This window comes from Macrotis lagotis, chromosome 1 (genome assembly GCF_037893015.1).
Source record: "Macrotis lagotis isolate mMagLag1 chromosome 1, bilby.v1.9.chrom.fasta, whole genome shotgun sequence".
NCBI lineage: Eukaryota > Metazoa > Chordata > Mammalia > Peramelemorphia > Peramelidae > Macrotis > Macrotis lagotis.
Window position 1 is genome coordinate 148,010,718 of NC_133658.1, and position 24,096 is coordinate 148,034,813.

Consider the following 24,096-nt stretch of genomic DNA (forward strand, 5'->3'; position numbering starts at 1 on the left):
TTATAAAAATGAAGAGTTTGTACAAAATGATCTCTGAGGTTCTCTCCATCTCCAAATTCTGTGAATTAGCTATGTGACATTCACATCTAGACTTTTGAGCATATGGTCTAATTCTTAGCTTTCTTGAAGGGTTCTCTGATGGCCAATATTTTGAGAGGACTAAAAAGAAATAGAAATGAAGTTCAGTCTTGTCCAGCAGGAGTTGGCTGCTGCTCCCTTCTTCTTAACAAGCCGAAGTCCATCTTGCAAGTCAACTTCGCCTCCTTCACAATCAGCACGAAAATTGGGGGGGGGGGGGGGAGAAGGTAGAATGAATGTTAAAAAACTGAGAATTGGCCAAAGATTCCCTTTGTTACAAGACAAAGTCACCGGCTTACCACAGCTTAATGTAGTCTTCAATAAAAACAATTAAAAAATCCCTATGAATTCATTTCATTTTATAATACACATAGTATGTATATATGGATTCATATATTCCATATATATTTCCTATATATTTCTCTTTTATTAGTAATTATATAATGCCCTAGGGAATCGACCACCTGAGGAAAAGCAAGAGGCAAATGAGCCCAGAAAGCAAATTTCTCTTCCTGCCCTTTCCCCCTCTTGTTGCTGGCAGGGTTGAATCGTATTACAGTTTGCTCAAATATTTGGAAGTGAATTTAGGGCCCTCCCCCCAACTTATGATTTTATAGCCAATAGGTGATGAGGTTTATTTGCATATTTGCAGTCCCATAAGAAGCCCCGGAGTAGCAATAGTGTCAGACTCCTGACTCGGGAGCCCTTCCCCACTTTAAAGGGCAACTTTGCTCTGCCCAGCACTGAGGCTCCCCCAGCCCGCCCCCAGCCCTACTCGTGCAGTCCGGCGCCAGCTGAGGGAGAAGCGTGCGGAGATGGAGGGCAAAGCCTTGCTCCTGGTGGCCCTGGGGCTGTGCCTCCAGAATCTAGCCCCGTCCGGCGGCGGGCTGGCCGCCGCCGCCTCCGACAGTAAGTGTCCTCTCCAGTCGGGGCCCCTTCCCGGCCAAACCCAGCTTCGCTCGCCACTTGGCGGGGCTGCGGGAGGGAGAGGCAGGAGGAGGAGGAGGAGGAGGATGGAAAGGCTGGTCCGATGCACTCCAAGGGAGCGCAGCGCTGACTGGAGCCCCGGGGGCGCCGGGGAGCGGGGTGGGGAGCGCGAGGACTTTCCCCTCCGGCTGCGGAGGGACTAGACCGGGGGGAGATGGTTTAGCCCCGGGTTTCCACGCCGCCCCCCGACCCCGGGCTCCCAGGGCCAGCCTCCCTGGCCGCACTAGGGCAGCCGCCGCTGGGGATGAGCGCGGGCCGGGGATGGTCTGGGGGAGTGTGAAGGGCGGGACGTGGGAGGGGAAGGGCCGGCCGGTGCTGACCCGGAGCCGGCCAAGGTGACCCCGGCGGTGGCAGCGGCTCGGCTCGGCACGGCCGGGCTCCGGCCTCCGGGCAGGAGGGAAGGGCTGTCTTCTCACCAGAGCCGAGGGGCGGGGAAAAGAATGAGGAGTTTTTGCGCGACGAATCAGGGGAGGAATCCTGAATTTCTAGGAGAAGCTGGCACTCGCGCGCTCTCCAAACTCCATGTGGACTGGGGGAAGGGAAGAGGGCGCAGGAAATCCCTCGTTCTAGCCTTGAATTGCAGGTCGGGGTAGCGCGGGGGAGCTCTCCTGCAAGTGTCCCCAGACCCCAACGCTGAGCTTGCCCGCGGGCCCAAAAAGCACCCTCCTGGGGCGCCCTGCCGCCAGGGGGTCAGACTCCCCAAGCCAAGGTGCCCGCCGGGCATGAGGCGCCCCAGTGGGCTGCGGCTCCCGTGCCACGTGGGCTCCGGTCGGCTCTTGGGTTTACGAGAGCCGCTTTATGGACGCGCGTTTTTGCTCTTCCTAGAGAGCCGCAGGATGATTGCAAGCTTGAAGCTACCCGGGGCCAGACGCTTAGTGCCAGCCTGTGCCTGGAGACAGGCGGGGAGGGTTGCTTCTAGGGCCAGAGCCGCGCCACCTGAACACTGGAAAAGGGAAAGGGGTGTGTGTGTGTGTGTGTGTGTGTGTGTGTGTGTGTGTGTGTGTGTGTGAGGAGGGGCCTTCCCGACCCCCTTAGCTCCTGTGGTGCGGGGAGCCTTTCCTCCCCTCTGCCAGGCCACGTGCTGCAAATAAGAGCTCAGTCTGTCTGGGGGTGATGATGTCAAATCTCTATGTTTCTGTATGCAAGAGAGGCAGAAAAGAGATAGAAGCAAGGACCCAGGGAGAACAACTGCCCAGGAACGTTTGACTTATTTGGAGATGGGGGAAGTCATTCTTGTTTTTGAGGTTGGGGGAAGCGATTAGACTTTGGGGGTAGAGTTGACATTGACACTTTATGGGTTAAAACTATGGGAGGCCCTGTTCAAAATAATGCAAATATTTCAAAGATCTCTAGTCTTATGTCTGTGATATTTTTTTGGAGTCCTGCCTCATGAAGAACACTAGGAAAGGTACTGTGTGAAAATTGGGTTGAATTCGAATTCTAAAACCATAAAACAAAAACCTTAGTAAAATTGACAAGGGTTTCCTTCCTCCCTCCCACTCCATATAACTTCTGAAAAGTGTGTTTGTGTGTGTGTGTGTGTGTTATTAACTCACAGTAACTTTGTTAGGATGAAAAGACAAAAATGCTTTGGCCAAGTCCTTTACTGCTCCTGGGGGCTCCTCTAAAATGGGGGATTGACTAGAAGGTTGCTAAAGGGTTATTCCAGCTTTCTATGTGTGTTCTAATGTTATGATCATTTAAGATAACAATATATTTCTTTTGTGGGTTCAGGTTCATTAAGGCTAGACGCAAGGGCTTTTCCAGAGGGGGTGACAGCACTTCCCCTAAACTTGGTGTCCACAGTACCAGAGTAGCTACATTAGTGTCACCTGCCACTCTCCTTACATAGATCTAATTAAAAGTAGCTAGCAAATGGAGGGGGTGGGGTACCAGTCCTAAATAATGGTTTGATCTCTTTGTTTTTATTGTTGTCCAGTGGTTGGTTTCAGTGGCATCTGACTCTTGGTGACCCTATTTTATGAGGTGTTCTTGAAAAACATACTGGAGTTGATTGCCATTTTCTTCTCCAGTTCATTTTACAGATGAGGAACTGAAGCAAACTGGTTTAAGTGGCTTGCCTAAGGTCACACAGCTAGTAAATTTCTAAGACCTGGATTTGAACTCAGGAAGAAAGATGAGTCTTCCTGATTCCAAATCCATGTCTATCCACTACACCACCTATCTGCCTAGAACACCTTAGCTACTATGACTTTCAACATGTCCTGGGATTTGTAGACAGAGGATCTAGGTTGTAACATTTAGAAGGGGGCATTACCTGTAAATATTCACTTAGTTTTGATGTGTCCTTTGTTACATTTTTGGAGCTCTATCCTGTAACTGCTTTAGTTCAAAAAAACTTCCAGTATGGGAACTGGCTCAACCAAATCTCATGTTTAACTAATTGGCAGCAGAGATCCTTCTTAATCTTTGGAACCCTTTCACAATCTAGTGAAGCCTTCAGCTTCTTTCTTAGAATGTTTGTAAATGTCTAAAATAAATTTAGATGACTATAAAAGAGTTATACTTATTAAATCTTTTAAGTGCATTCCCAGACTCAACCCAGGTTGATCTGGGGGCACTGTAATGTTGATGGGTTTTTACCTTATGTCACAAAACTAGTATTTGTCTTAGACAAGCCTTAAGCCAGGTCTTCCTGACCTTGTGGCTGCTCTGTTCTTTCATTGCTAGCCTTCCTCTCCTGCTTGCTGTGTAGTTACTTAGATAATGGGTGAGACTCTTAATGTTCTAAAGAACCTTGGAGATCATCAAGCTTAACTTTGCATTTGACAGTTGAAGAGAGAGGAAATATAATGCTTGATGGGTTTCATTGAAAAGAAGTATGGAAGAGGAAGAGACTAGGGCAGGGTAGAGTCACAATCCTGTATATTCCTTTTTTTTACATGAAATAAAATTGACTATCTTGAGAAGGATCCATTCCCAGTTCTGTAAAACTCTTGTTTAAAACTCATAACTTTACAACTTTTTTGAAGGCTTATTTTTTTCCTCCAACTCTATGCATATACTTTGTTACTACAAAGATAATCTGTAATTTACCTTAATGTTTAAGGAATTCAAGTATTTGAAATGAAGGCTAACTAGATGAATTTGGTTCTCACTGTGAAAAGTGAAGGACAGTTTGAGATTTGAGGTAAAGGTTGTTAATTATTTTTATAATATTGTCTCTTCTCTATAGAACTGTGGGGAGAAAGACAAGATAAAGAAGTTAGTAAACCAGAAAGATGACAACAATCTAAGTCTATATTGGAATTCTTAGTGTAAAGGTTTTAGAGTTTTGACATATAATAATTTTAGTTAACTTTAGTGTGCAGAAATCCCTTTATTCAAATGGGATGCTTTAACTTGACTGTAAATCTTTTGGGAAGGTGGGTGGATAGTTTTCCAGGCCTGGAGTTGTGAAGAATCATCTTCCTAAATTCTATTCTGACCTCAGACACTTACCAACAACTTATCCCTGGGCAAGTAATTAACCCTGCTTCCTTCCATTTTCTCTTCTGTAAAATGAGCTGGAGAAGGAAATGGCAAACCACTTCAGTATCTTTTCCAAGAAAACTCCAAATGGTGTCACAAAAGTCAGATTCAATTGAACTACAATAAATCTTTGTGCGGTTTGCTTTTTTCCTTTTTATGCTTACATTTGCACTGTGCCTCCCTTTCCAAAGTAGGAGGCATATTTGGAAGACTTTTGAAGAAAATGATGCCAGTCCAATTTATTTCAAGAATGTTCACAGAATTTTAGAGTGGGGAGAACCCTTAGAGAAGTGTTCATCAGTTCACAGGACTTCAGGCTGTAAGAAATCTCAGAGTTCAACCGTCTCTCACTTTACAGATGAAGAAACTGAGGACCAGAGAAGTAGGATGGTTTAACATATTCATACAGTAGTAAATGGCCAAGTTGGAATTCAATGCCTAGTCCAATCTTCTCATTTCACATTCAGTAAGCTTCTCACTATAACAAAGCAACTTAACAGATGAGAGAAAAAGTCAAGAGAAGAAAACTAATTTGCCCAGGTTGATATATTTCCCTAGTTAGTGAATCTCCTGATTCCTGTTCCATGATTCTTTTCTGGAACTTTTTCAACTTCTCCCCTCCCCCCTCCCACAGCAGTGCAAAAACTCCATCCTTCAGCATTTTTATGAACAAATTTGAGCTTCTTACTGACTCTGTGTATTGTTGTCTGTGGCTATTTCAAAGGTATAAACTATGTCTTATTACACATGAAACTAATTGGGTATAATTAGCAGAAGTACACGATCTTGAATGCTTAATGTTTCTAGATACATTTATTTTAATTGTCATACATGTAGACCTAAGTCCCCTGGGGTTTATTGAATCAATCCAACAAGTTTATTTTCACTCATCAAACTATTACTATTATGTGCCTACTATAAGTATACAAAGTTAAAAAACCCTTGAAAGAGGTTACTGCTCAGAATAAATCAATGATCCTATGAACACTTGTTAATGATTAATGGTGGTGAAATAAGTATCTGTCACTAAAGAGAGAATATAAAACTTTCTGTGTTACTCAAGAAAGCTTTGTTTTAACATTGACCTAGAACTTTCCCCAAAGGACAGCAGAGTGGACCTAGCTTTTGAAAGTAACCTGAATGACTCTTGAGTTCAATGATTCCAGTTGGATAGAGGAACATAAGATTTCAGTTAAAGGAAGTCATCCCTCATTTTAGATATAAGAAAACTGAAGCCAAGAAAAGTCATATTGCCTTGCCCAAAGTCCACAGGTTTTAAGAAGAGGCAAATTTCACATCAATGCCCCCTAACTCCAAATCCAACTCCTTTCCCACTTTGAAGAAGGTTGAAAGAATCGGTTTAGCCATGTTGCAATGTAATTCCAGAGGCACATATAAATATGCTCACTTTCCCCTGGATTATATTTGCTCTCTTGCCCCCTGTCCCATGACTGAATGATTTTTATGTAGACAAGTAGAGGTAGTACCCTTCAGGCACAAACAAATTTGTGTTCTGCCTATATCCTTGATAAAAGCATAAAAAGCATTTTAGTTTTCTAGATTTTTTTCCTTTCTATATGAAAAACTTCAGACTTTCTATGATATTGTAGACCAAGAGAAGAAATGGATTGAAATTTTATTTTTCTGATAAATTCTTCCCACTTTTCTCCCCTTCTAGTCTCATCCAAATCTTTTCAGATAGTGAGTGATCTGATAATCAATGGAAAGGAGTTTAAAAGATTTTCCAAGCACAACAATTCATTCTAATAGTTGTTTTAGTTTGCACATGCATATTTTGGCTTGAATTTTTAAACATGTTTTCTGTATTTAATCTGGGAGACAGATGAAACATTAGAATAAGCAACTTTTTCATTAACTCAGTACAGTATGATTTAAAAACCTATATGTAAATTCAGTCTTTTTCCCTTCCTTCTTCTACAGTGATGTAAGAAATTTTAGCCTTGTGAAGGATTTAAGTGAAGAACTGACTCTTCTTGTTGCTTTCTAAGAAATGTGATATTTTCTGAAATAATATTAAAAACAGATATTTAATTTGAGTTTTTGATGACTTTAGATCTGGTGGTGGAATTCTTGAGAACAATTCCATCAAACACCCATTTAGATTGATTTCTCTGCCTTCCTTGGTTACCCCCTCATTTGGAGTTATCTACTCTATTATTTTGGTAGTTAACAGATATAGTCTGGGCAAATGATTATGAATTTCAGCCACAGCAAATTAAAAAAAATTATTGTTTAAGTACTTTGGTCTTCACCAGAGAGGTCACAGCAACTCAAGAATAAATTTCATTTTAAATGACTTTTGCATCTAAAGGCTACAGATAAATGACAGTTTTGGTGATCTGCATTTGTCTTGCTCACTGAAAAGAACTTTTAACCTATCCAAGCCATCTGTGACTTGGATGCCTAGAAGTGACTAGTTAGTTTCCAGCTAGTGGTTTTAGCCTTTTTACATGGCAGTTCAGTATTAAACCCTTTTCAGAATAAAGTTTTTAAATGCCTACAATAAAGCACATAAAATTACATAGTAATTAAATCTTATTGAAATACAGCCATCAAAACTATTTTTAAAGACAAACTTATGGGCCTCAGTTATGAAACCCAGTCCTAGTAGAAAGAATATCAAGTTTGGTGATGGTAGGGAAGAAAGGGATGAATTACATGTCTGACCCTCAGATTCTTCACCTATAAAATTATGAGATTGGACCAAATAACTGCCCAAGTTCCTTCCAGCTCTTCTACTAAGATCCTATAAATTAATTTTTTCTCTATAGATTTTCCTAGTTACTTAGATTTATATATCAACCCTATTTCTTATATGTGAATTATTTTTCTGCTTAGATATAAACACTATCATTAACATTTTCAACTCTCTAGCTACTTAATTAGGAAATAGGGAATATTATAAGTCTGACACTGAAAACCAGATTTTTAACTCAATGACTCCCTTTCTCCCTAATGGCCTCTCCTGGAGATAGACTCCTCAGTTTTCTTTGTTAGAGACTGAATTTAATTAGGCCAAGCAAATTTGGGATCAGATTATAAGCAAACTTCTTTATGCCAAAATTCTACTCTGTGGATCCTCTTTACAAAATGTGATTCATGAACTCATAGTTTTGTGTAAAAAGGCATCATTCTTGGCCTGAGATTAAAGTGGAAGGAAACTTAAGCATTATCTGGTTCAATTCCCCTATTTTATAGACAGGGGACTGAGGACCAGAAAAGCAAAGTAACGGACCCAAGGTCACACAATTAGTTGGTAGCATGGTTGTATAGGAAAACCCTTCAGAATTTGTAGCAAGTTCTATTTCTGTTTTTCAACATAAACTTGGACAAGTTACTTAAACTCTCTAAATCTGTTTCCTAATTTGCAAAATGAGGGGGATGGAATGGATAATTTCTAGAATCCCTTTCAACTCTACATCTATCATCTTATAATTAAAAATATTCTTCCTTCCTTTACTCTCTCTTTCCCTTCTTTCCTTCTTTCCTTTTATCTAACTATGGCCTAAGTTAGGACTGTTTAGGGAAGCATATTTCACTCTTTTAAGCAACTTGAGATATCTTTAAAGAATTATAGTATTGATCATCTTGAAGATAATTATGTTCTCTGAAATATCTCATTTTCAATGCATTTTTTTACCAATCAATTTTTGCAAGGTTTTGAATTTTACATTTCTCTTCCTCCCTCCCTTCCCTCCCCACTCCCCCAATGGAAAGCAATCTGATTAAACTCCACAGTTCCTTCTCAGAATATGGATGGTATTTTCCACCACAAGCCTTCTAAAATGTCTGTGATTATTATACTGTTGAAATGAACAAGTCAGTCATGGTTGACCATCACCCCATGTTGTTGTTAGTGTATAATAATGTTCTTCTGGTTCGGTTCATTTCACGCAGCATCAATTCATGCAAGTCTTTCCAGAAACAACTCATTTCTTATATTTTCTGCTTACTCATGCACATGTTGTAAATATCCTCCTTAGAATGTACACCCTTTGAAAGCAGAGACTGGTTAGATTTTTAGATTAGAATTTAGATTTAAAGAATTTATTTCATTGGATTTAGACATGAAGAAAATAATGGGCACTACCAAGATATATTTTGATGTAGAAGGAATTCAGTAGTCTTCCTAAATAACTTATCAACATCCAAATGAAGTTTGCCCAAATTTTTCTTAAAAAAATATAAAACTTAGTGGATAGAGCACCGGCCTTGGAGTCAGGAGTACCTGGGTTCAAATCTGACCTCAGACACTTAATAATTACCTAGCCATGTGGCCTTGGGCAAGCCACTTAACCCCATTGCCTTGAAAAATCTAAAAAACAAAAAAGAAAAACTGAAATGATTTCTCAACTATTAAGTTTTATTTGCATGCCATTGACCCTAAATATCAACCTATTCATGAAATAAAATGCTCATATATTTTTCTTGGAAGCATTTACTGAATTTGAGATTTGGGTAGGAATTAATCAATCAATAAGTATTTATTAAGCAGTTGCTATGTATTTGACATTAGGTGATAGAGACACAAATATAAAATCCAAACCAGTCTCCACCTTCAAAGGGACCATGTATTATTTCATCTGAATTTCTTTTTTCCTGAAATCAGGTTGATTGCTTGGTTGGTTGCTCTTGTATTATTTATTACAGATTTAAACAATAGCCAAATAAAAATCTTCCTACCATTAAAACTGTCATATCCCTATACTTAACATAGAGCCTTGGACCAATAGGTTTGTTGTAAACTTACATCCAATTCACTTTAAAGTCAAGATGTCATCCTTATTATGTCATTAGTCCTCTTCAAGAACAACCAACCAAACTGATTTCAGGAAAATGAAATTCAGGAACTGATTTTGGCTTATTTTGGTTTAGGAAAAGGGAATTCAAGTCTAAATCATGAGATCCAGAATGCAGAGAATGTTCCCCTCGGGCACTAAGGAACACTAAGGACTATCTTTGTTGGCAAAGTACCGTGTTCATAGTTTGGGGAGGTACAGAGATGAAATAATACAGGATTCCTATGCTCAGAGAGCTGTCATAGTAGCTCAGGGCATTGTGTTATGGAAATGTGACCTTCATTTGGATGTTGATAAGTTATTTAGGGAGATTACTGAATTCCCTCCACATCAAAATATATCTTGGCAGTACCCATTATTTTCTTCATGCTTGAATCCAATGAAATAAATCCTTTGGTTGGGTGGGAACTCTTCCCGTCACCCAAGCAGGGTTGCCATATTCCTTTAACTAATGGCTTTAAAGAAATATCTGGGACTCTAAGAGGTTAGATGATTTGTCCTTAGACATACCTGATAGGTATCAAAAGTCTACTATGAACAGAGTCTTACTAACTCAAGGTCAACCTTCCTTCTCCTTCTTGCCTGAGACTCTTATGTGAGGTTTGGAAAAGAAATTTTCTTATGAACAACATAGAAAGGTAGGCAAGGAGGAGGTTAATAAATGCTTGTTGAATCTGAATGCAGCTATTTCAAGTATGTTGTTTAGCCCTTTATTGGAATGAAAATTGTATTTAAAAACTGGCTTTTCACCATGATTTAGAACAGACTTCTCTTTAAAGTTCAACTATACCATGTGGGTATCTCTTTGCCAAGAATCTTTGACTCTGAATTCTTAAGGGGAAACTTGCTACTGATCATCAATCACTTATTAGAATTTTCCTACTTGAATTAGGCTAGAATATTAGATTACAACTGAAAATACTGGGCATTCCTAAGATGACATTAAGAAAAATTTGTTGAGATCCCTTGTTAATCTTTGTATTTCTGTTATCAGTGCTGTACTTGATCTTGGTCAGGTCTTTCCTTGAAAATCTGATTATGCCTCAAGTCAACATGTATTCAATTGTTCCTGTTAGAGGAATAAATGGGAATTGACATAGTCCTTACTAGAATTCCAAAGCCACATTGTTCCTGCTAAAGCTCAGGAATGGCAGTGAGTTTTGATCATAAAGTAATCAGTAGCTTCTTGAAGAATAGTTTAACAATAAACAGAAAGAAATAATTTGCCAAAGAAATCTGTGGTTTCTCTTATAGATATGTATTGTTTCTGTCTACCTGATCTTGAGCTATAAATTTCAGGTCAGAGATTTGCCTGTTCTTTTTCAGAATCTTCACTTTCATATATAGTGTATGTCTATTGAAAGGGATAGAAAGTGGACCTGCTATTTCATTAGTAAGGGAACTTTTCTGATTTTGGCCAGTCCCTTCTATGCCACTTAGAGCTAGGACAGTGTCTGGATTGATTGGATAACTGCCAAGAGATTGAGTAACTTGTCCAAGGTCACACAGGCAATAAATATCCGAGATGACACTTGAACTAGGTCTTCCTGACTCATGTCTCACTGTCTATCCTCTAAGCCACATTGTCTTTCCTATACTATACCAAGGAAAGTTTTCTTGATGTTTAATTCAACTGCTTGCTCCTGTCAGTAGATTCATCCAACAGTTGTTCATTCCCAGTTGCCTCAGTTTCATGTCAGCTACTAAGCCTTGATAAATAACACATTTTGTCTTAATTTTTGACCATCTGTGGAAGGCTTCAAAGGTAAAAATGCAAGAAAATATTAAGTATAAGGGTATATCTGTTAATTTTTGAGAAAGGGATCCTGTTGGACCTTATAAAATGATTCATCCAGCTGGTCCTTAAATGCAAGTCCCTTAAAGACATTGGTTTGGGTTTGTTTGTTTGTTTTTTTGTTTGTTTTTTGGTCTTTGTAGCCACCATAATGCTTCATAAATGTTTTTCATTTATTTTATAAATGAAACAATTATTTTCCTTTTCTGTTTTCAAAGCATTGTTTTCAAATTGGTGTATTCTGCAAAGAAACTTCTTGTGAAAGAGTTCTTTCTTCTATTCTGCCTTGCTTTGAAACTCTGAGAGAACAGAGCACTGATCTTGAAGTCAGGAAGACCTGAATTCAAATGAGGTCTCAGACACTTGCTAGATGTATGCATTTCCTCAACTGTAAAGTGGGGATAATAAAAGTCCCTACCTCCCAGTGTTGTTGTGAAATGATATTTGTAAAGTGCTTTGCCAACTTTATGATTATGATGATAAAAGTTGTGGAAAGGGTACTGACTTTGAGTCAGAGATTAGAGGAACCTAATCCTAGGGCTGTTTCATGAAATTGTAAGAGTTTGGGTATCAGTTAAAAGATGTAATATCTGGTGAGACTTTAGACATCACCAGGAAACCAAAGTGAGTATTGGGGACAGGACATGGCCAAGGTTGTTCATTTAAGAAGCAGCAAAACTCAACTTTAAACCCATAGTCCACTTGTTGGATTTAAGAGTTGAGATTAACCTGTAGATTTTAATTAAAGAAATTGGGTGGAGTGATTCACTAAAGGTTTCAGTAAAGTTCAGCTTTAGAGGATCTTGAATATCATTTCAAAGGCATGTAAATTTTTATCTGTTGGGGAAGAGAATAAACATTTATATAACACCTACTATTTCCAGGCACTATGCTAACCCTGAGGCAGACAAAAGTTACCTGCCCAAAGTCATGCAATTAATATGGTATCTGAGGTCATATTTGAACTCTAATCTTCCTGAGTCTAGACTCAAGGACTATCCCCCAAAAAAGCTTCCCTTGAGTAGAAAACAGGAAGCCACCATAATTATTTTGAGCAAATGAATGACACTGTAATCATTTCTTTGTCCTTAGAATCTTGTTAGGATCTTTCCAAACATAATACTAATCCTTTTTCTTTTCACTGACAGGAAGAAGAAGAAATGAAGATTTTGGCGACATTGAAAGCAAGTTTGCATTGAGGACCCCAGAGGAAATCAGTGAGGATAGGTGCCATCTTATTCCTGGGGACATCAATTCTGTGGCTCACTGCAACTTCAATCATAGTAGCAAAACCTTTGTAGTGATTCATGGATGGACGGTAAGAGAACATATCCAGGGAAGGGACTCTACCGAGTTGCTGCAACCCCAGGTTGAAGTAACAAAACATGAAAACCAGATATTGGACCTACCTACTGCCTTAAAAAATAAAGCATGCTGTTTTGTGAGCACTGATATATTCCAATTATATGCTAATTGCATTCTTCACATGCTCATGAATATGTTTCAAAAAAGGGAATGAGCACTAATATCTATTTGGTTTTTGCTAATTGAAGACAGTTGGTCTTTTCATTGCTCATTTAAAAAAGTTTTTAATGTTATGATATTTTTTAAGCTATGAGAAAAACCCCCTCTATAGTGTCAGGAGTTATGGTCTTTAAAATTGATAATAAGGTTATGAGGAAAACAGATCAAGGAGAATGAACAAATGTGGGTCTGGTCACATTTTCTTTTTCTATAGAATATTGGAAACTTTTTCTATAAATACAAATTGAATTTTATTATAATAATTTTTATGTGAACAAAGGAGAATGTGTAGCAGAATCTGCAAATATAGTGGATTTATGATCCTGCCATAAAACATCTTGTTACCAAGATAAACTACATTTTTATTATAAAAATAGTTTGTTAAATATGAACTTGTCCCTTGAAATGTTTTATCCTATATGTATTTTGAAATAGTTTTGGGTAAAAGGTGAATCTTTGATGTTTAGGAATTCATTTCACTGAATTCATAGAAAGTGTGGTTTTAGCATTTATCCAAACAAGTAATCACCAACCTTGGTGTCAGAAGTCACATATTTGCTGTTCCTTGGCTTCTTCAGCTGCAACAAAGGGGTTGAAAAAATTAGTATAGGGATTATCTGTTGTTCAGTCATGACCCAATGGATCATGCTATCCATGGGAACATGGCAATGGATTGCCAAATGGCTTGCCATTTCCTTTTCCAGTTGATTAAGTCAAACAGAGTTTCAGTCAATCAATCAGCAAACTTTAATTAAATGTTTATTATGTTAGATGGCACAATGGATAGTATCAGACCTGGAGTCAAGAAGATCTTCCTGAGTTCAAATTCAGCCTCAGATAATTACTAGCTAAGTGACCTGTTTAAGTCACTTCACTCTATTTACTTCAGTTTCCTCATCTGTAAAATGAACTAGAGGAGGAAATGGCAAACCATGCCAGTATCTTTGCCAAGAAAACCCCCAAATGGCATCAGATACAATAGAGTCCCTGCTTGTGTGATTATATGAGCTTGTAATTCTCGTTTAGTTATTTTCAGTCATCTCCATCTCTTCATGACCTCTTTTGGAGTTGTCTGGCAAAGATACTAGAGTTGCAAATATGATTTAAATGGCTTTCCCAAGATCACACAGTCTTCCTGACTCCAGACTCCATTGCTCTATCTACTATGAAACCTAACATCCCATTCCATTGTTAAGGGTATGTATATCAGATACCTTGATCATGGGAGATTTCTTGTGAGTTGCTTACCATTTAGTGATTCCCCGATCTGAAAAACTTGGTACTTTCAAGAAAACTATAGCACCTAGGGTTAAACACAGACAATTCTACTGTCAGACTAGGCATTCAAATAAAGGGAATCTGCTTTCTATGCAAAGCATGGAATTGAAAAGATCTTGCCAGTTCTATCATGCTAAAGCCAAAAGATTGCTTAGTATGTATCACACATAGAGCAGAGCACAGAAAACCCTTTCGAAGCAGCTGTATTGGAGCCCTGCCACTTGCCTGGATTTTGCCTGACAAGCACCAAAGTACAGAGACCTTATTGTGGAGGAGGAGGGTCTCATCCCCTTTAGGACTGATTAACCTTGCATTCTGCAAGTATGACATCATCCCCTCCTGAAAGGCAGCTGCTTCTAAGGGTACTGCTGCACCATCTGAGAAGAAGACTCTGAGGGTAAGTGGAAGGTGTATTAAACTAAGTTTAAAGAAGCCTTAGGTACTACTCAGAGAGAATGCAAAGATAAGCAGCAAATTGCTAAGAGAGGGTTCCATAAGATTTTCACTGGTCCCTAAATAACACCAGGTTAAACAACCATTCACTGATCTTTATCTTTTTTGGATCTCAGTTTCATTATCTGTAAAATAAATAAGCCTGTTTTATGTGACCTGTAAAGTCTCTTTCACCTCTAAATCTATGATAATATGGTGCTAATAAGCCCTGTGTGTTAGGAATGACATGTTTAATTACTTCCATTTTACAGGTAAGAATACTGAGACCAAAAGAGATGAAGGGACTTACTTTAATGTCCATTTAGTGGCAGAAATGGTTCTAGAACCCTACTTTCCTGATTCCTTTAAGAACTAATTTAACATAGGAAAAATGAAAGCATTTTAGTGTGATATAACAAATGATCCAATGAATTCCCTTTTTTCTAGAATTATGGATCTTTATTCTCTCTAGTTCTACACTGGTAAACATCTTATGGATAGAGAGTAACTTTTAAAATGACCTTTAAGAGTGATTCCTCAGGGTGGCTAGGTGGTGCAGTGGATAGAGCACCAATCCTGGAGTCAGGAGGACCTGAGGTCAAACCTGGCATCAGATGCTTTAAAAAAAATTGCCTAAATGTGTGACTTTGGGCAAACCCCATTGCCTTAAAAATTTTTTTAATTAAAAAAAGAAATGAGTTGATCTATTTTATCAGACATTAACTATCTAAACAATATTTGGAAATAAGATGAATCTCAGTTGTTATTTTTTTTTACATCAGTTAACAGAGACACCTTGAGTCATTATTTGGTTCAGGGCAGCTAGGTGGTACAGTGGATAGAGCACTGGCCCTGGAGTCAGGAATACCTGAGTTCAAATTCAGCCTCAGGCACTTAATAATTACCTAGCTGTGTGGCCTTGGGCAAGCCACTTAACCCTGTTTGCCTTGTAAAAACCTTAAAAAAAAAAGAGTGATTCCACCTCAAACTTAATAGGTGCTCAGGAAAGTTGAATTGAAATGAACTTGGTAATTAACCTAGTCTGGGCTATGGGGTAGGATGGGGAAGAAGAGTAGAGAATTATTAGATAATCATATTAAAATTATAGAAATGAATAAAGCAATATAATTGAGTATTTCCAATTGATAAGATTATAGATTTTACAAAGTGAATTAAATCTTGAGGACATATCTTGAGAAAAATATAATGTAATCATATCTTATTAATTTAGATTCAGGATGATTATTCTAGTTAAGCATGGTTAAAAATTTACCTGGAGGAAAAAAAAACTTGCTAACATAGTAGGAGAGCATAATGTGCTTGACACAGTGCCTTTGCCCATATCCTTTTGTCAGAAACTTCAGGCTCACAGTAATGGCTCCTATATACAGTTCTAGTCTTATTTCCTACTCTTCCTTTCCACAAACAAATAGATTCAAGCTGGACTAGAAATGCCATCCCCTGATTCTCTGCATCTGCACAAATCTAGAATATACTGCCTCCTCATCTCTACCTTTCAGAATGCTTTGCTTCCTTCAAGTTATATTGCTGAGGTCATCTCCTCTGTGAAAATGCCCTGCTTTGCTAATTCCTCCTATTGCCTCCTTTCTTGATTTTCCTCATTCTTATAGTCATTTGGGTAGATGTTTTAATTCTCCAATAAAATATAAGCCCCACAAGACAGCAAAGGTGGTGCAATAGATTGAATTCTGATCCTGGAGACAGGTAGCTCTGAGTTCAGATCTAGACTCTGGCATTTCCTGACTGTGTGACCTTAACCTCAATTTGCTTTTAGTTTCTTCATCTATAAAATGGAAATGATAACACTATTTACTTTGCAGAATTGTTGTGAGGATCAAAATAAGATATTTGTAAAAAATGCCTAGCATGGTAGCACTTATTTCTTTCTCCTCTCTCCTTTGCATTTTTATTTTTATATCTTCACATTTTTACCATAGTGTCTTGCTCACTGTAGGCACATCTTTGATGGAAGGAAATGATCACATTGACCAAGTGAATGGACTTTCCAGTTACTGTTTCTCTCTTTTCCTTCTTCTCCATTATAATGAAACCATTATCTCACTGATTTCTGTTGTCATTGCTATTCTTCTTTTTTAAAGAGGATCAGTGACATCACAGAGGTAATGTCTTGACTCTTGTATGAATTGGATTAAGTGAGAAAAAGTTGCACAAAAGTTGTCAGCCACTTCTTTCTTCCTGAGTCATCAAAGTTCAAGAGTAAGCGATTTGATCATTGACAGTGGTCCAGGATGTAGTGGGTGCCCTTGGAATCTTTAATGTTTGACCACGCTCAAAGAGCTTCATACTCATCTAACTGTCTGATTCAGCTGCCTTCAAGACCACTGGAATAAATTGTTCTCATCCATCCATTCCATTGGGAGAAGTATTCACATGCCTGGGGTAGATATTCTCCATCTAATTGATGGATTTGAGGCCTGTAGATCAGTCACCCTTAATCTGGCTTAGCTAGTCTGCTAACATGATTTGCCAGAATAAGACTGCTGGGCATGCCACAGTTTTTTGGAACCAGAAGGTTCCGTGATTTTAATACTTCCTCCAGTGATGCAGATTGCAACACATCTATATTTACTTGTTCTATGCCATTGTTATTCTCATCCTCCCAGAAATCTTCCCCAGGGAGTAATGTAATAGAGGCGTTCTTTTATATCTTTTGACTCTGAGTAGATACAAGTGGACCACAAGGACCACAGATCACTTGGGTCATCCCTTTTGTGAAACTGCAGGTTAATATTTTAAGAAAATATCATGTTGGGGTGGCTAGGTGGCGCAGAGGATAGAGCACCAGCCCTGGAGTCAGGAGTACCTGAGTTCAAATCTGGCCTCAGACACCTAATTGTGTGGCCTTGGGCAAGCCACTTAACCACATTGCCTTAGAAAAAGAAATATCATGTTGACGGGTAGCCTTTCTTTTCTTTTCCAGGTGACTGGAATGTATGAGAGTTGGGTGCCCAAACTTGTAGGGGCTCTGTTCAAGAGGGAACCAGACTCCAATGTCATTGTAGTTGATTGGCTAACGAGAGCCCAGCAGCATTATCCTATATCTGCTGGCTATACAAAGTTGGTGGGGAAAGATGTCGCCACTTTTATCAACTGGCTAGCGGTAAGTAAGCATAAAAGTGTATAATGCGGTGTATAGTTTTCTTGGTCATGGGTTAGAACTGATCCTTGGTTAGTGTTCCTCCGCTTTTTGCTTGTACTTATATCCCTCAAAAACAATTTAAATCTCTCTAAAAGTTTGTGTTTTCTGTCATCTTTTTCAACCGTCTGATAAAAATGTAGTTCTGCTCTGCTCTGCCATGACCAGCATGAAGATTTATTGAGACCAATTAGGTAGAATAGGCAATCTCCCTACACAGAGTCATTTCAGGACCTAGGGAAGCACCTTCCACCTACTGACCTCAACCTACAGTCTATTCTTGACTTGATGCCCAAAATTCAATAGTTAAAAATTCAAATTCCTATTGGGAGTTCACAAAAGTCATTTTGTTTTCCTTCACTAATTTACCCCAAAGCTGATCTTTGGCAACCTTTCTATCCTAAGTATTTTGGAATCAACATCATGCCAGTCCTCTGCCTACCCATGGTAGGGTGAAATGGTCAGGAAAGACATTTGGAATCAGGGGAAGCCATACAGCACAGAGGAGAGTGAAAAGTTGGGCTCAAGAGACTTGGGTGCTTGGTTCTAACCCTGCAACTAAGTAACTATGAGACCTTAGACTAGGTGTTTTCCCTCCCTAGGCCTCAGTTTCTCTCCTGTAAAATTGAAAGGTTGGACCATTGTTGGAAATGATAAGCTGTTGGTCTTAACAGAAGGAAAGAGGGGGAGAAGGAAAATTCAAATACTTCCTCAAATTTAGACAAGGGTGGGGTAAAGATGGGAATAATTAAGTCCTACCTAAATAAAGTGCAAATTTTATCTCTTTCATCATTGTTTCATTAAAAAGAATAGAATTAATTTTCATTTTTTTCCCTCATTGCATGACTATTCTTGCCATGTTTTCTATGGTTTTGTGATTTAACCAAGAGCTCTAAGAATTTATATTTTTCCCTTCTTTTTCCAAAGGAGCAGTTCAATTACCCACTGGACAATGTTCATATCCTGGGGTACAGCCTTGGTGCCCATGCTGCTGGCATTGCAGGAAGTCTGACAAACAAGAAGGTTAACAGAATTACTGGTAAGAAGGCATTCCTCTCCAAGGGCAGGGATAGTAGTCATTCCTTAGGAGAATCAGAGTAATTTGACCATGATCAAATGTATTTTGGGGGTTCAATGACTTGCCTTAAATCCTATAGATTTCCAGGGTTCTAATCTAGGTTCTTTGACTGTCCAATTAATGTCCTGTACTCTGTACCACACTGCTGTTATTTAAATTTTATTTCTCAAATTCACCATCAATTTTAACTGCAAAATAAAGCAAATGGAAAAAATAAAACCAGATTTGAGTAATTGGTGACTCTAGCTTTTATCTCATTTAGGCTTAGATCCTGCTGGACCTAATTTTGAATATGCTGAAGCTACCAGTCGCCTTTCTCCAGATGATGCTGATTTTGTAGATGTATTGCATACCTTCACCCGAGGATCGCCCGGCCGAAGTATTGGAATCCAGAAGCCAGTGGGTCATGTTGACATTTATCCTAATGGAGGCTTCTTTCAGCCAGGATGTAATCTTTTTGATGCTATTAACCAAATTGCAACAAAAGGCTTGGGAGGTAAATGTCAATCAGAAGCACATTAAGCTTGTCCTCCATGTCCCCCAGAAAGTGAATTCCATTGCTATCGAGGTCCAGCCCAGGTGGATTGAGATAGCTTCTTTGGGTTTTTTTGCAAGGCAAAGTGGCATGCCCAAGGTCACACAACTAGGTAATTATTAAGTGTCTGAGACCAGATCTGAACTCAAGTCCTCCTGAATCCAGGGCCAGTGCTCTAACCACTGCACCACCTAGCCACCCCAGAGATACTTCTTGAAAAATGCTCCATCCTTCCAGTTTCTTATACCAGCCACCAATCTCTACATTTAATGTGGTCAAGTGAGGGTCTTAACTGGATTCTAAACAGGGTAGGATCATTGAACATTAAACTAATAGGGATCACAGCAGCAAAGCAGGAAATAAAATTATGGTTTTCCACTTATCCCCCACTTTATTAGTTAAGCCCAATAGTAATTCATTAGCAGAATTCGTAAAAAAAGGCCCAATAGCCATTCATTGGCAGAATTCATAACAATTTTTTTTCTCTGAACTCCCTCCTCATGGTCTCTCTCAACTTGCAACAATTACTAATTATATGCCCTCATACAAGCCACTCAGTTGATCTGAATCTCAGTTTACATGCCTTAAAAGAAAATTAATAATACCTATAGTCATCTCCTTGAAGGCTGTTGCTGCAGGGAAAGACGTTGTTGCCTCTGAAGTCTTCCAGAGCAGTGGTACCAAACTCAAATCAAAATATGCCTTTGCTAACTGCATATTGACTTGGAAAATCAAAGATTAACCTTATCTATGTTGTATTGTATTTTTTAATTTATTTTGTTAAACATCTCCCAATTCTAATTCAATCTGGTTCTGCCATACTCATGAGTTTTGACAGAAGAATGAGGTAGTATTTTCTACCTCTGCATGAAGTCATATCACTGCACCATGCTCTGTTAAGCCTTCTGGGGACATATATGAAGGGTCTATAGTATCTTCAGTATAGGGTATTCCAAAACTGGTGACACTCTACCAGCATAGATTATGTCCAGCAATTATTGAGTAGTTTAGGCCTATTGGTCACTTCTCAATTGCACATATTGGTAGAGATTGTCTTTGAGGTCCCCTTAGTCTCTAAAATTCAGATTCTCAGTTGATTGTGGTAGAGGATTGTTAGACCAACTGAGATACAAAGAGGTTGAGCAATTTGCCCAAGGTCACATAGGTAATTCAAGCTCACATTCACTGACTCCAAATCCAGTCTTTTTTCTGTTGCTGCACCTCAGTCTTTACCCAACTAATAGATGGTCTTACCAAAGGTCACACAGCTTGAAAATTTCAGAGGCAAGATTTGAATCTGGGTCTTCCTAATGCCAAACCCAGTACTCTACTAAGGCTAGTAATGTACTAAAGCAAAACAAAGATAGGGCCATCTCTATTAAAGACTGATAAACTCTGTACAACTTACTCCCACCCTTGAATGAATGCTATACTTCTTTCCTAAATCTCAGATAGTTGCAGTCATGGAATTATGGAAGGCATCTGAGGTTTCTTACCCAGAGCCATGCATTAACAAATCTAGAAATGCAAATAGATCACATGATATGTAGACTTTCTAAAGAGTGAGATTTTTCTTTTCAAAGAGTATTTTTTCTTTATGATTTTCTTTTCAAGATATGGATCAGCTGGTGAAATGTTCTCATGAACGATCCATTCATCTCTTCATTGACTCTCTACTAAATGAAGAAAACCCAAGTAAGGCTTACCGCTGCGGCTCAAAGGAAGCCTTTGATAAGGGACTCTGCTTGAGCTGTAAAAAGAATCGTTGCAACAACATGGGCTATGAGATCAATAAAGTGAGAGCCAAGAGAAGCAGCAAAATGTACCTGAAGACCCGTTCTCAGATGCCCTATAAAGGTAGGTTAGGCCCTTCCTAAGAAATGATAGCATCAGGTCATCATAATCTCTTGTCTTCTTATTGACTTGTCATACATATGCATATATATATATATATGCATATGTATGTATATATACACATAGATACTTTTATGTAGATATATACATTATACATATACATATTGTATATATATCAGATAAATAAATTTAACACATGCATATTTGTACATACATATAGACATTTTATAAATATTTTATGTATATACAAAATGCTTGTAGATATATATATTAAACCCCATCAATGGGACATATTTCCTAGATCATATCATTCTTCCATTAGGATATAAGATGAATTCATACTGAAATTTTAGGATTGACCCTTCCCAATGGAAACATAAATCAGTTTGCTTTTATTCATGTGTCATTCCTTCCTATACTTGAGAAGTATATTAGTATATTCTCTCTCTTTCTCTCTCTCTCTCTCTCTCTCTCTCTCTCTCTCATTAGTCTAATACCATATATATCACTCATGTGGAACTCAAGAAATATTTGCTGTTTTATTTTAGTGTGCTCCCATAAATAAATCCATTTTGAAAATCTTTTCCTTATAGAGGAATTTCCTCTCAAAATTTGCCCTTGCTGGAGCGGCTTGGTGGCAAAGTGGATAGAGCACCAGCCCTGAAGTCAGGAAGACCTGAGTTCAAATCCAGTTTCAGACACATAATAATTGCTTAGCTGTGTGACCTTGGGCAAATCACTTTACCCCACTACCTTGTAAAAACAAAAATAATTTCCCTTGCCCCTATGCTTCAAGGATCATAGATTTAAAACTGGAAGGGACCTGAGGAGTCATCTAATTCAGCTCACTAATTTTAGAAATAAAGGATATTGATACTAGAGAAGATAAATGACTGACCCATGGTCACATAGGTAATAAGTGTCCAAGCCAGGATTCAAACTCAAGTCATCTGACTCCAAATTCAATACAGCATGGCTGCTTCTTCTTTATTATTTCCCTTTTCACATTACTGTAATACAGACAGATGTGAATATCATGTACTTGCTAATAAATCTTTCCTGTTTCATTATGAGTAGTATGTTTGGTCTTCTGGTCTAATTCCAAGGTGTCTATCTGTGAGTCCCTTAGGAAGATTTAATAATTAATTTATCTTTGTTTTCTTTCTATTCAGTCTTCCACTATCAGGTGAAATTACATTTTCTTGGGACAGAAAGTGTAACTCAAACCAACCAGGTGTTGCTGCTCTCTCTGTATGGTACCATAGCTGAGAGTGATGAAATCTCTATCACCCTGTAAGTAACAACATTCTTTTTTAAATTTAAACTTGTTTCATTTACAAATAAATAATCCCAGAGAGCTCCCTTGTATAAATACAGGTCTGAGAAACAAAAATATATTAGTAGACCAGGAAATCCCAATTTCTGGTTCAAGAAACTAGAATATTAGTTTCTGCTCTAGTCTATATGATGTTAATTTTTTTTCTCACTCAGCATACTCCTTTCAATAACTAGAAACTGTTTCTTCTTTGTTATTTTAAAAATATTTCTTACCTTTATGCAATATTATAGAAATTGATATTTATCATTTTAAAGTTTATAAAATATTTTGCATATATCATCACATCTGAGAAATAGCAACCTTGTAGTTATTATTTCAGGCACAAATTTCTCCATTTACTGATGAACTGATAAACTAAGTATTGAAGTATAAAAGTTGAATTACAAACTTGAAGTATCAAAGTATATAAATTGAATACTGTGAAATATGCCACCCAACATACACCAAATGTAGTGGATGTTCCCCACAAGTTTAGTTGTTCAGATGTCTCTGTCTTTGAAGATGGATCCCAAAGCATATGTTAACTCCATGCATGCTGAATTTTTACTCAGGCCTGAAATGTCCACCAACAAGACTTACTCCTTCCTGATTTACACGGAGATAGACATTGGAGAACTGCTCATGGTAAAACTGCAATGGAAAAGTGATTCTTTCTTCAGTTGGTCTGACTGGTGGAGCAGCACTGGCTTTGGCATCCAGAAAATCAGAGTCAAAGCAGGAGAAACTCAGAAAAAGTAATTAACTTTAGTTTCATCTAACTTCCTTTCAGGTGCTCTTTAACTTTATTATGAAGGGGAAGGTGTTTAATGGATTATCTACCTAGTAATCTGCCTTTATTTTAGGCAGATAGGCAGTTGGTCCTGAAGGTGACTTGGGACAGTAACTTTATGATCAAGAGGCTTACTTTTGAATCCAGGTCTTGTCATTCACTAAGCATGTGACTTTGGGCAAGTCACCTAAACTTTCTGGACTTCCATTCTTCATCTGCAAAAAGAGGATGTTGGATGAGACACTTAAGAATTCTTCTGACTTTATTCTATAATCTTAGAGCCCAGGTATTCAGTATTTACATTTTCATTAGAAATCCTTCTTAGAACAATTCCTTCAAAAATATGTTGAGAAAGGAGTTGTATTTCTAGATTCCATATCATAAGTTTGGTCCAGCAGGTCAATGAGAGAGTTGAACTTAGAAATCCAGAAGCCTTAATTCCCTGTTACATGAGTATATGATTCTTTGTTAAACACAGTATCTGGGAAAAGATGGAATTTAGTAATTTAAACTGGAAACTAAGTTTTTTTTACAAGATCTTATTTAATTAATAAACATTTTCCATAAAAACTTTGGAAATTTTAAGCTAACATTTATCTCTAACAATCTTACTTTCAAATGAATTAATTTTTTTTATTTTTAAAACATAAGTCACACCTGTGATTTCATTAGAAGAGAGAACTTTTGGTGAGAAAATTCCTTTTACCAATGTGAATCCATACCTATTCTGCAACTTGTCATCTTCAAGAGTTACTGAACAATTAAGTTAGCCAACAAACATTTATTAAATACCTACCATATACCAAATATTTAGGAACTACAGATACAAAGAAAGGCAAAAATAAAGTCCCTAATGTCAAGGCGTTCACAGTTTAATGGAAGACACATCATGCAAATGACTATATTAAAAAAATATATATGGGATAAATTGTAGATG

The 24,096-nt window shown here is 38.1% G+C and overlaps 1 protein-coding gene across 2 annotated transcripts in view; it reads left to right on the forward strand.

Annotated features, from left to right (window-relative positions):
- Positions 1 to 761: 761 nt before the first annotated feature.
- The window catches only part of LPL (lipoprotein lipase), a 29,045-nt gene continuing 5,710 nt past the window's right edge, over positions 762 to 24,096 (forward strand). The window contains exons 1-8 of one of the 2 annotated variants that reach the window (XM_074209095.1): positions 762 to 987; positions 12,321 to 12,490; positions 17,369 to 17,548; positions 18,512 to 18,623; positions 18,925 to 19,158; positions 20,812 to 21,054; positions 22,224 to 22,344; positions 22,942 to 23,124. In XM_074209095.1, the coding sequence (XP_074065196.1) occupies positions 894 to 987; positions 12,321 to 12,490; positions 17,369 to 17,548; positions 18,512 to 18,623; positions 18,925 to 19,158; positions 20,812 to 21,054; positions 22,224 to 22,344; positions 22,942 to 23,124 (1,337 nt within the window). In that variant the 5' untranslated portion in view covers positions 762 to 893. The remainder of the gene's footprint in view (positions 988 to 12,320; positions 12,491 to 17,368; positions 17,549 to 18,511; positions 18,624 to 18,924; positions 19,159 to 20,811; positions 21,055 to 22,223; positions 22,345 to 22,941; positions 23,125 to 24,096) is intronic. The other variant, XM_074209096.1, reaches the window with a different exon arrangement.